The following is a 12,744-nucleotide window of genomic DNA, read 5'->3' on the forward strand; positions in this document are numbered from 1 at the left end:
ACTTTATGCCACAGATGTATGCTGCCAGTCACAACAAACTGATCCATACAAAATTTAAAGAAAGGGACTGGTCTTGTTTTACTGAATTTGTAAAGCCAACTTTCTTTGTAGAACCCTCAAGTGTCTAGACAGTTACTTATATAGGAAGGCTTTCTGCTAGATGTTGGGACATTGCAGGTAGGATTTGCTTCCATTTCGCCATAAGAGCATTAGCGAGATTGGGCACTGATTGATCAAACAAGACTGACTTGCAGTTGGCATTCATGTTCATCCCACGGGTGTTTAGTTGGGTTAAGGTCAAGGCTTTTTACAGGCTGGTCAATTCTTCACTTCCATCTCTGCAAACCACAGAGTACAAAGTAGAAACCACAAAATTGTGATAAATGGCGTTGCACTATATGCTGTAGTATAAAGCTTTGCTTACACTGTAACCAGGGGTCCTCACCCAAACAATGAAAAACAGCCCAAGACCATTATCTCTCCTTCACCTTTACAGCTGTGATTATGCACTTAGGCCTAGCATCTGCTAAACCCAGATTTCTCAGTATGACTGCCAAATGGTGAAGTGCCATTCATCGCTGAAGAAAATGCATTTCCTTGCTCCAGAGTGCAAGGGTGGTGATCTATACACCACTCTAACCTAAGCTTGGCATTATACTTGACATTAGATTTATGTGTGGCCGCTTGCTCCGAAACAATCCATACTTCTGACCACTAGTTTTTATAAAAAAAATTCTTCCAGAGACAGTTTGAAAATCAGTAATAATTGTTCTAGGGAACTGCAATTTTAGTTCCAGTTTGCAACTGGTCTTCATTTTTATTTATTCTTTAATTATTTAGCTTTTTACAGCAGCTTTCTCCCTTTTGATTTTCAACAGCTACCTGGTTGCTAAGGCGTAGTTTCTCCCTAGCAACCAGGGAGTGGTTTGAATAAAGACTGTAAAATGAATAGGAGTGGGCCTGCATCGAAAGATAAGTATGTGTATGGGATCTATTAACCAGGATGCTCGGGACCTGGGGTTTTCCAGATAAAGGATCTTTTCTGTAATTTGGATCTCCATCCTTTAAGTCTAATATAAAGTTATTTAAACTTTAAATAAAGTTTTGCTACCAATACAGATGAATTATATATTAGTTGGGATCAAGTAAAAGTTCTATTTTATTATTACAGAGAAAAAGGAAATATGTTGTAAAATTTTGAATTATTTGATTACAATGGAGTCTCTGGGAGATGACCTTTCCGTAATTCCGAGATATGTGGATAATGGGTTTCCCAATAACAGATCCTATACCTGTAATACAAATTAACAATGACAATAAAATTGAAGCAGCACAGAGCACAATGTTTTTGGCTGTTGGATGGGAATGTTTAACTGCAGGCTGTTAAAAACCCATAAAACATAAAAATGCATTCCAAATAAACAGGTGTTAGGAAAAGATAACTAAAAGGTGAACTACTCCTTTGGGTTTTTTATTAGGTTTTGTCATGTGGCAAATTTTCATGGGGACAATTCCCCTTTCCTTCTTTTTCTCCATTCAGGTAAATATGATGAATCTGGCAGAACAGATTATTGAAGCGACACCTGAGAGGATCAAGAGAGAAAACTTTGTTCCAATGGAGTCGTCACTGGCAGAGAGGGCAGACTCTGCAGCATTTAGCACCACCATGAGCTGGCTGGCCAGTTATCTTGCTGATGTTGATCACTTACCTAGTGCTGCACAAATACGGTGAGTTATGTAGGTTTCAATAGACTCTACCAATATGAAATACATACACAATAAAGGCTTATTTGTTGAAATATTACCAATAAGCTTGTGAGATCCAATGATATTTGTGGAAAAGAATAATGCAACTACCAGCCAACTGGTTTTAATCTATGTGTCTAGCCCAGCCCTCCAACAATAATTAAGTAGAAATTGTTTTCGTTAATTGTTAATTCATTGTTTTCGTTTTTTTAATGATCCTGCTGTACACATTTCTAACCGTACCAAAATTGCTGTTGTTCAGTTCAGTTTTCATCAAACAAAGCCATCTTTTTCAGGTCCCTCTACAACGAACCCCTGACTCCTTCCTCAAATACCAGCTTAAGCCCTGCTTGTTCCCCACTTAATCAGACGACATTTGAAAAGCCCAGTCTGCCTTCTGCCGCTGACTGGTCTGAGTTTCTCAGCGCATCCAACAACGAAAAGGTGGAAAATGAATTTGCCCAACTGACTCTTTCGGATCATGAACAGCGAGAGCTGTATGAAGCTGCAAAACTTGTCCAGACAGTATTCCGGAAATACAAGGTAACTGGTTACAAGATATTAGGTCAAAATACTATAATTTATTAACCACTTTCTGTAGTTTGTACTTAAGTAAATGTATTTATTATATTTCATAGTAGAGATGCCAGTATTCTGGAAACTTAAGTTATTGGTGCAGCTTGTTTGGCCTTTGGAAGAAAGGGGGTATTGCTAATACCTACTGATGTTGCTTTATGCTGAAATAAAGATTTACTGTGCATTTCTCTGTATCAATGCATATATCTATATATGGTTCATTGCCTTCTGCAATTGTAAAGATGTTATATAGATAGATGTGTCATGTGCAAGGGCAAGATAACATATTGCAAAATTTTCTTCTTTTGGTGCAGTATGTTTTTCTTTTGTGAGGGTATAAATGCATACGCTGAAATATAATATGGCTCACTTCTTCGTGCCAGGACTAAGTGATCTACCTAATCTTATCAGATAATCAGGATGATGAATTTCTTTATCAGTTTCAGGCTCTAAGCCAAGAAATCTTGTGTTTAGTTCTTTTTAGAGGCATAAATTCAAAATAGATGCAGGCATTTAAAGGAAAACATCTCCTGCCTAAACTGACTCCTTACTAATTAGTTTGGCCTATACAATTCAATATAAATCCATACAAGTGATCACTGTGTGACAATGCATCTTCATTTTTCTCTATCAATAGTGTCAACAAACCTCTAATTGCCATTTGTTTGATGAGGAAAATTGCAAAGGGGAAAGAAACAGAAACACTATCAAAGTTTAGTATGAAATGTAAAATGTAAAGACCTGTATTATAGTAATATTACTGTGCACCTCTCAGATACAGTTTGCTTTTAAGGTTGTTATAAAGATAAGCATACGAAATTGAGATATTCTAATGCTAACCTCCATGCCCACTGTTCATTTTTAAGGGTCGTCCCCTAAGGGAACAGCAGGAAGTTGCTGCAGCTGTCATTCAACGTTGTTACAGAAAGTACAAACAGGTAATTTAGAACTGGCCTTTAAATGAAATAAACTCATACCATAAATGGCTTGTTAAAATATTCATGTGTCGCAAAGCAATGGTGTTTTCAGCTTTTACTGGGTATAGGTATAGCTTCATGCAAGAGTATGAAATATGTCCAACAACTCACCACAGAGAGGAAGAGGCTCAGGTGCAAGTGCCTATGATTATGTGTCTGTGAACAAGAAACGTGTAAAGGTGGCCATACACGGGCAGATCCGCTCACTTGGCGATGTCACCAAGCGAGCGGATCTTCACACGATATCCCCACCTACGGGTGGCGATATCGGGGAGGCATGTAGGCGAATTCGATCGAAGAGAATTCTGCACACGGCAATGGCGCAGTCGGTTCGGGGACCTCATCAACGAGCCGATGCGGTCCCCGATCCGACTGGATTTTCTAACCTGGCTGATCGTTATCTGGCCAATTTCAGGCCAGATATTGGTCGGCCAGGCCCCTCGGTTCTGCCCCTACACGGGCCGATAATCTGCCGAATCCTTCCAAGGGACCGATATCGGCAGCTATAATCGGCCCGTGTATGGGGACCTTAAGGCGGTACTCCAATAAAGTTACATTTTAATCAAGAATTCTGCCTGAAGATTTGCTCAGTGAGTGCCTGCTCAAAAAAATGGTGATATAAGTATAGCTTCATCCATTTCAGACTTAAGCTGGTCATATTAATAATCAGACCACTCATTAGGCAAGGAGGGGGTCTTTGTCTCATGCATCTATGGCCTGATGCACTTCAATCAATATCTATTGATGGTCCAATTAGATCAGTAGGGCATAATTCTCGCTATATACACAAGCTGGTAAAGAGTTAATATGTCTGTGTATAAAGTTAATATGTCTGTGTACAGCCAGCTCTAGTTACAAATGAGCAAGCTATCACAGTAATTGATTAAATCTTTTAAAAGAAGCCTAAAAAGATCAGCCAACAAGAAAGATTCTATAAAGGAGTTATACAAATGTAAGCAGATCCCTTTTGCACCCCCAACTTCTAACACTATTATGTTGGCATGTAAGGCTATGGCTATAGAATGTAGAGATTAGATCATGATTGTTCCAGAATCATCATAAAAATACAGGTAACCTTAAAGCAGTTTCCAAACTCTGGGCCTAGGCTTACTAGTGGTACACAGAATAGTGACTGAGGGATCCAGCATGAGGGCCAATTTTTTTTCCTAAATGCACCTGAAAGCCCTCCTTGAAGGCTATTAAGGGTGGGATTTGGGGGTGAATACTTACTTCCTATCTTAGATATTCATTGAACAATGCCTGCATATCTGCATTTCATAGAACCTTGCTATTGGCAAAGGGGGCCCCTGAACAAAAACAATACAGATTGCAGACTGAGACCAAGCTTAAACAGCACAAATGCAAGTCCTCCAACCATGCACTGTAAATCTAGAAGAGGACTAAGTACTTTAAGCATGCTTTTGCTGTTAGTGGCATTCTGGGATTTGTAGTTCTAGGACAGTGATCCCCAACCAGTGGCTCAGGGGCAACATGTTGCTCACCAACCCCTTGGATGTTGCTCCCAGTGCCCCCAAACCAGGTAGCTATTTTTGAATTCCTGGTTTGGGCCAAGTTTTGGTTGAATAAAAACAAGATTTTCTACCAAATAAAGCCTCCTGTAAGCTGATAGTCTGCATAGAGGCTGGCTAATAGCCAATCTTAGCCCTTATTTGGCACCTCCATGAACTTTTATGATGCTTGTGTTGCTCTCCAAGTTTTTTTACATTTGATTATGGCTCACGAGTAAGAAAGGTTGGGGACCCCTGGTCTAGAACAACTAAAGACTCCATGGTCCTCCCTTAATTAAAAGGCATAATTCGATCCAGCTACGTCTTTCCATTGTTTGATGCTCATATTGTAACTTAAATTCCTATAACACTTCAAGTATTGTACATCTGGAAGAGATCTGCAAGGAAATCAGCATTTGTTCATTATTATTCAATGCTGTACATGTGACAGATAATAAAAAAAGCATATTCACTGATCTTTAAAATGCAAATGTGAAAATCCTAGCCTGTCTCCCTGTCGGAGTTGCCACATCTTATAGTTGGAGTTATGATGATAGCACCGTATTAATATTTAACTGTTGCCTAAGCATGAAGTAATCTTGATATTTTTCAAATTAAAAGAGAACAAGCAAGTATCAGACTTTCTTGTTTTTATTAAAACTGAGATAATCATGAATCACGCAGTCATTCCTTTCCCAGTGTTAGGTTTATTGCTTTCATAGCCAGTGCAATATTTTTATTACTACTCTGGAATAGTACATCAGATTAGACCAAGAAAAAGCCAGGTATGTAGACTGAAAGTGTTACCGTTGTGCAGTGTTTTCTGCTTAATCGGAATGGGGATAATATATTGCAGATAAAAAAAATATGTACGCTGATCTATCACTCAGAAATATATTATTGACTCTGAACCAACCATTAAAGTGGACCTATCATCCAGACATAAAAAGCTGTACAATAAAAATCATTTTCAAATTAAACATGAAACCCAAAATCATGTTTTATTAACAAATCCATACCTGTTATAAAAGCATTTAAAAATCCCAGCTGTCAATCATATATTACCTGCCCCGCCTGTGTGCCTCCCTCCTCACCATCTAATTTTGTAACCAGTGCATCAAGTCACTCATACTGGCACAGAAACAAGATTTAGGCAGGATGCAATGCTTGCCTTAATTACAGTGTCTACAAAATGGCACCCAGCTGCTTGCTGCAATTGTGAATTCCAAGGCTGAAGAAAATAAGATTAAAATAATTTATATAGTGTAAGTAAACTTTATTTTGCTTGAAAAACACAATAGAAAAATAGAAAACAATTTGGAATTATTTCTTAGAGTGGCAGGTCTGGAACCTGGAACAAAGTCCAAAATCCAATGAATACACCCAGGTTGATTTTTCAGAGTTTACATTAAATGACTAATACTTTGTAGATTGTAAATTTTATTATATACTACTAGCGATTGGACTGAGAATAGGTGGCACCAAGGCGCATAACACTAAAAAAAAAATCAGGCCCAGTGGCTGATGGGAGGCCAAGGACTATAGAAAACCAGTAGATTTTAATATATTTGTGCAAGACATATTTATTTCCTTGGTGGCTTTTTCTCCTATGTCCTCCTATGGAGCCAATCAGGGTGAGGGCTGAAATAGCTTTTCATTGAATCAACAGATGGGTTCTACTTTAGGCCTCCAAGGTTTTATCAACCTGGCACTAGGTTAACTGTCCATTCAAAATATGTAAAAGCAAGAGGATAATACAGATATGGGGTCCATTATCTGGAAACTCATTATCCAGAAATCTCCGAATTGCAGAAAAGACATCTCCCATAGATTCCATTTTAATCTATTAATACTGGTATATGTAATATGTATAAATATATGTTTAACATCAAAAGAAGGGATGTTTTATACAAACACTAAAGCATGACATTTATTATCCAGAAACCCATTTTCCAAACAGCTCTGAAACATGGCAATGAAATACTTTTCCAGGGTAATAAAGAAACCAATAGTAATTTACATTACGGAATGCAGTGTGCGGAGTGCAAAAAGGGAACAATCAGTGAGTTTTGCACACTTCACCCTGCTCTTTACAAATTGCTGCAGCTCACTGCACTACCTTTTGGAGCCACTTCTCACAAAATATTGGTGTGGGGAGGCATGTAGGTACCCCCCACCCATCCTCTAACTTGTAAATCATTTAGATGTGCAAGTTAAGGCGCATCAGAGGGCTGGTGGTATGTAAAGGCTAAGTTAAGAAGCTGCCATAGGCCTTATTAAGGGTTGCCATACTTTCCTTAGGCCTTTACCAGCCGACAGTGTGGGACTGGCCCACCAGGACACCAGGAAAACTCCCAGTGGGCCCAGGTGTCAGTGGGTCCTCTTGCTTTTATGTATTTAGACTATTTATGGTCATTACCTATTTCTGTATGGGAACAACAAAGCTTGATAGATGGAAGAATAGAGTATAGTATGTAGGATAATAAAGAGTTTGAGGGAGGAGAGAAGGAATTAAAGTTTTGAGAGTGGGTCCATTATCCAGGGTTTTCTGGTGGGCCCCTGTCATCTCAGTCTGACACTGCCAGCCAATGACATAAGGGGTAGGGGCAGGTCCAAAGAGGGTGCAGTGTGACATCACAGGGGCAGAGTAGTGATGTTGTAAGGGTGATGTTGGACAGAGCCGGTGCAAGTTCTGTAAGTAGGCTGGGTTTGTGGCAGGAAAACAGGGTGGGAAGCAAGGGGATTGGAGCAGTTCATAGGCGGGCCACAGGCCAAATAAGTACTGATTACTAGTTTAGAGGCAGCTACAATGCCAGTACATTTGTAATACCGGCCCTGGTCTTGGCTAGTATTTTACTGGCTAGGCAGGTGACATTCTGGCCAGGTGGCAACCCTAAAGGTCCCCATACACGGGCCGACTATAGCTGCCGATATCGGTCCCTTGGACCGATTCGGCAGCTAATCGGCCTGTGTATGGGCAGAACAGAGCTGCCTGGCCGACCGATATCTGGCCTGAAATTGGCCAGATCTCGATCGGCCAGGTTAGAAAATCCGGTCGGATCGGGGACCGCATCTGCTCATTGATGCAGTCCCTGAACCGACTGCCCCATAAGCTCAAATGTAATCCGATCGTTTGGCCCCAGGGCCAACCCGTAGGTGGGGATATCGGGTGAAGATCCGCTCGCTTGGCGACATCGCCAAGCGAGCGGATCTTATAGTGTATGGGCACCTTAACACTGCATTCCTTAATGCTGCTTCCTGCAGCTAGTGGCAGTATGATACTAAGTACAGAATGCAGCATTCCCCCTGGTTAAGTAAATGACCCACAAATATAAATTAACGTTAATTTCGGAATGCGGATGTTGAACAAAAACCTGCAGACATGATATACAACCATCAAGACTAGAAAGAATAATACTTGATAGGAAACTAAAAATCAACCAAGTATAAGTTAGCTACATTGATAGGCAGCTGTTTGCCAGTAAGGGTAGCCTATTGCAAAGCAAGCTTCAGGTCACTGGATGGTGAGTACAGCTGTTTTGTTAACTAGGAACAAACTTTTTAACCTTCCAATGTCAATTAAAGAAGACAGCACCTGCAATTATTATTCATTTGCAAAGAACAGACATAGACCAGGTTAATACATCTGTAGACATTCATTATGTTTATTGCAAAGTGACTAGTGCTAATGTGCATAAGGTTTATTGTTCCACAGAGATGCTGGAATGGAAATAAGAGGCGGTAAGCTAAGAATAGTTCTCTCCCTCAAGGAAAGTTAATTCTGATTCATACAAATTAGGATCACATTTCATTTATGTCATGTTCTTCCAGAGAACAAGGTTGTGCTTGCCTGTGTTTCTCTCTGCCAGCTACTGTATATCTGTTTGGCAATTTGTGCCCTACAAACCCATACTGTCCCATGATACTGGGAGCTCACACCAGCCTCTAATTTGATATACTGGTATGGGACCTGTTTTCCAGAATGATTGGGACCTGGGGTTTTCCACATAATTTTCCATAATTTGGATCTCCATATTTTGTCTTCTAAAAAAAATCTAAACATTAAATAAACCCAATAGGATTGCTTTGCCTCCAATAAGAATTCATTATATCTTAGTTGGGATCAAGTACAAGGTACTGTTTAATTATTACAGAGAAAAATGAAATCCTTTTTACAAATTTGAATTATTTGATTAAAATGGAGTCTATGGGAGATGGCCTTTCTATAATTCTGAGCTTTCTGGATAACGGGTTTCAGGATAAGAGATCTCATACCTGTATATTTATCATGTACCATGCTGACATAACTTTTATATATGTATTATTTATTCTCATTTAGCCCATCTGAGGTGTCAGTATGACGGGCAGGCTACAATGCAGAAGGGTTATATGGAAGGAACACACACAACATTTGTGTCCACTTTAGCACAAACCCACTTGCAGGAATTTCGCCTTCCTCTGGTTTCTTTTAGGCAAAGGTTGAACTTGAAGAACATTTGTCTTTTTTTCACCCTCATCCAAGCTTACTATGTTGTATGTGGGTACTTGATCAGACTAGAGTTTCTGTTTGCTGTAGGACCAGTATGTTGGACTTCTGAACTAGACTCCTATGCCAGTTCTTAATGTGCACTCACATGTAGTATGACTCTCTTGACACCATGGAACTAGTTCCTTCTGGTTAATAAAAAGATTCTTATGCACATGAAATCTGGCTTTTGTAACAACCTATTTCACATTGCTGTTTAATTTGCGCATTAGGTACTTCCCATGTAGATGAGTCACAATGACAAAAGAGCATTATTCCATTCTAAAGGAGAGATTTGCTGTTACATTTTGACATACAGTAAAACATTTATTTTTGTGGTGCTATATTATATTGAAATAATATTTGGACCTTCGTTTTGTTTACACCACTGCCCATTAAATTAATCTCATCAGCACTGAATGTGGCAGCCTTCGTCACAGTGGTGGCTATTAAAAACCAGAGGATTATTTTAGTGCATCATATCACAACGCTGATTGTGGCTGTGATGCTGCGTTAATGATTCATACTCATTTTGTCATATTGTCTTTTACATTTTCTGCCATTTATCTGGGGCATATCTGTTTGCACTGCTGCGTACGGCAGGGATATACAGTATGACAGTCTAATTGTCTTTTTCAGCAAGGCGACAGGCTGCTCGCAGGAAGGGATGTCACAATGGGTATTTGTTGCTTATATCACAAAGTTATCTTGGGTGGCAACATTTTATTTGTGGCATTTCTCATAGCTGGCCAACTTTGTTTTTAGATATTAGTTTTTTGGATGACTTTATAAAGTCTTACAGGACATGAACACTATGGACCCAAACAGCCCCCACCATCCCACTAAATAGTGACTGTCTGTGGCATCTTACAGCAGCCCCTCTGGCATTTGCCAGAATCTACAGATTGCCAGTCCAGGCTTGATGGCCACACTGGTTAGGAGCCTGAAGATGTAATCATTGCATCTGCTCACTGCATTGCTGCTGACTCTTTGGGGCTGATTTACTAACCCACGAATCCGACCCGAATTGGAAAAGTTCCGACTTGAAAACGAACATTTTGCGACTTTTTCGTATGTTTTGCGATTTTTTCGGATTCTGTACGAATTTTTCGGTACCAATACGATTTTTGCGTAAAAACGCGAGTTTTTCGTATCCATTACGAAAGTTGCGTAAAAAGTTGCGCATTTTTCGTAGCGTTAAAACTTACGCGAAAAATGCGCAACTTTTCGCGTAAGTTTTAACGCTACGCAAAATGCGCAACTTTTTACGCAACTTTCGTAATGGATAGGAAAACTCGCGTTTTTACGCAAAAATCGTATTGGATCCGAAAAATTCGTAAAGAATCCGAAAAAATCGCAAAACATACGAAAAAATCGCAAAGTACCGATCATTACGAAAAAAACGCAATCAGACTCCATTCGACCCGTTCGTGGGTAAGTAAATCAGCCCCTTTGACTTTGGTCATTTCCTTCATTTCAAATTGTGTTGCGAGAATCATAAAAATTGAGCAGAAGGGAAACCAAGACCCAATCAGGAGGGTTCCCAGATGTATTACTAGTGACAAAGCTTTTGCAGGCTAACTAGCACACACTACTTTAATCTAAGAATAATGTTTCTTTTCTGCTGCGGGCATGCTAGCGTACAGAGCCCCAAAATAATCTTTTGCTTATTACAGTTAAAGTGTGAAATGTAACTCTGCTTATTGTGTGTATTTTGATGTTGTAAGCAAAAAAAAATTTCAATAACTCAGCATTTCAGTGCATCTTCAGCTGATTCTTCAGCGGCCCATAACAAAATCAATAGCTCTATTCGCAAAACCACACTAATTTATTCTTACATTCTCATTTGGGGAATTTAAATGGAAGAGAATGAGAGCTTTATACAATAGGGCACAGCATGTTTCACTTATTTCTTGTTCTTTGCCAGCAAATGATGTTATATGTAAGAAGGGGGAAACAAGATGATGCACGTTCTACAGAGCATGTTGTGTTGTTCCCCAAAGAACATTGGCTCATTTGCAACTTCATAATTATAATTAACTGACCATGTGGTAGATATAATCTTAAATTGATTAATCTGCATTAATTTGAAAAGAGATGAGGAAAGAAGGATGACACAGGACCAGACTATTATGAGGTTTATAGGGAAGAGAAAATAATTTTTAAGAAATAGAAAATGACAATGGTTAAAGGATAACTAAAGCTTTAAGATGATAATGGCTAGGAATGCCAGCAGAGAGGTTCCGCAGTCCTGTGACAGTAATGGTTCAGGCCTTCAAAGTTTGGCCAGGAATTGGCCATCTTCTTTGTCCATCTTTTAAGTGTCAGTGGCACCGCACCTGCTCAGTATGCTCTGGGCGGCTGTTAAGAAGCTAATCTTAGGGATCATCAGAAATCATCCATCAGAAAACTAGGTCCCTTTGTCATAGGAGCTGATGCTAGAGGGCTGATTATTTATTTCTGTTGCATAAATAAAGTATATTGTGAGTTGGCCCCTTAGCTGAGGCAATTCAGAGTAGCCCAGAATATGTTCTGTGAATGAGCAGAAAACAAGATGAAAATCTACTGATCACATCTTTAAAGGCAGGGCCAGAACTAGGGGTAGGCAGAAGAGCCTAGGAAGTAAAGAAGGAGAGGTGCCAGGCAGGTAAATCTCCTGCCTACCCCTAGTCCGCAGTCCCTTGCCATTGCCCCACCACTTGTCATTGTGCAGTGGGGGCAATGACTCCACACACGCGGGGGGTGGGAGGGTACAATGCCAAGGTGGCTGACCAGGTTGCCTAGGGGGCCTGGCCGGCTTGCCCCATCCCTGTTTGGAGGCACAGACCTTTACTGCTAAAAGGTTGTGCTCACCTTTGGGTAGTAAAGAAGTCCAAAACACAATATGCAGTTTTACCAGCCTACTTCGTTGTTAAGCTTTAGTTCTACTTAAATAATCACAGTGCCATATAATTATATAAATATTAATAGGAAGCCAGAGGAGTCCCAAACTGGTGTCTAAGGCAATGGCAGATAGTTACTTTGTTGCCCTTATCAAAGCTACATTCCTAGGGGTGATTAGAGGACGATGTCTCAAGGTAACCCAAATTATTATTAAGCCAAATTAAGATAAGAAGGGTGGCATCTGTTGCCTGTGGAATCCAGAGCTCGTTTAATTAATCAATAAAACGAGCAACAAGGACAAACTACATGTATAATTAAATTGTTTATTACAGCAACAATACACCATATGTGCACACCAAACAAGAATGTTTTATTAATTTTTGTTCTTTAAAGGGGCAGTATAAGCTTATATACAATTGTGTTACAACATGAACACAATAAATAGGACTTGTGTTAAAACGTGTTTTACTTATTGTTTACATTAAAAAAACACAAATTTTTTCATTAATAATTGTATTAATCAATCTAA

At 39.5% G+C, this 12,744-nt stretch overlaps 1 protein-coding gene across 13 annotated transcripts in view; it reads left to right on the forward strand.

Moving 5' to 3' along the window:
* Positions 1-12,744, forward strand: part of camta1 (calmodulin binding transcription activator 1) — a 1,176,955-nt gene that overhangs the window by 1,133,080 nt on the left and 31,131 nt on the right. For all 13 annotated transcript variants that reach the window (XM_031905360.1, XM_031905359.1, XM_031905362.1 and 10 more), the window contains 3 exons: positions 1,541-1,728; positions 2,043-2,289; positions 3,189-3,260. In XM_031905360.1, the coding sequence (XP_031761220.1) occupies positions 1,541-1,728; positions 2,043-2,289; positions 3,189-3,260 (507 nt within the window). The remainder of the gene's footprint in view (positions 1-1,540; positions 1,729-2,042; positions 2,290-3,188; positions 3,261-12,744) is intronic.

This window comes from Xenopus tropicalis, chromosome 7 (genome assembly GCF_000004195.4).
Source record: "Xenopus tropicalis strain Nigerian chromosome 7, UCB_Xtro_10.0, whole genome shotgun sequence".
NCBI lineage: Eukaryota > Metazoa > Chordata > Amphibia > Anura > Pipidae > Xenopus > Xenopus tropicalis.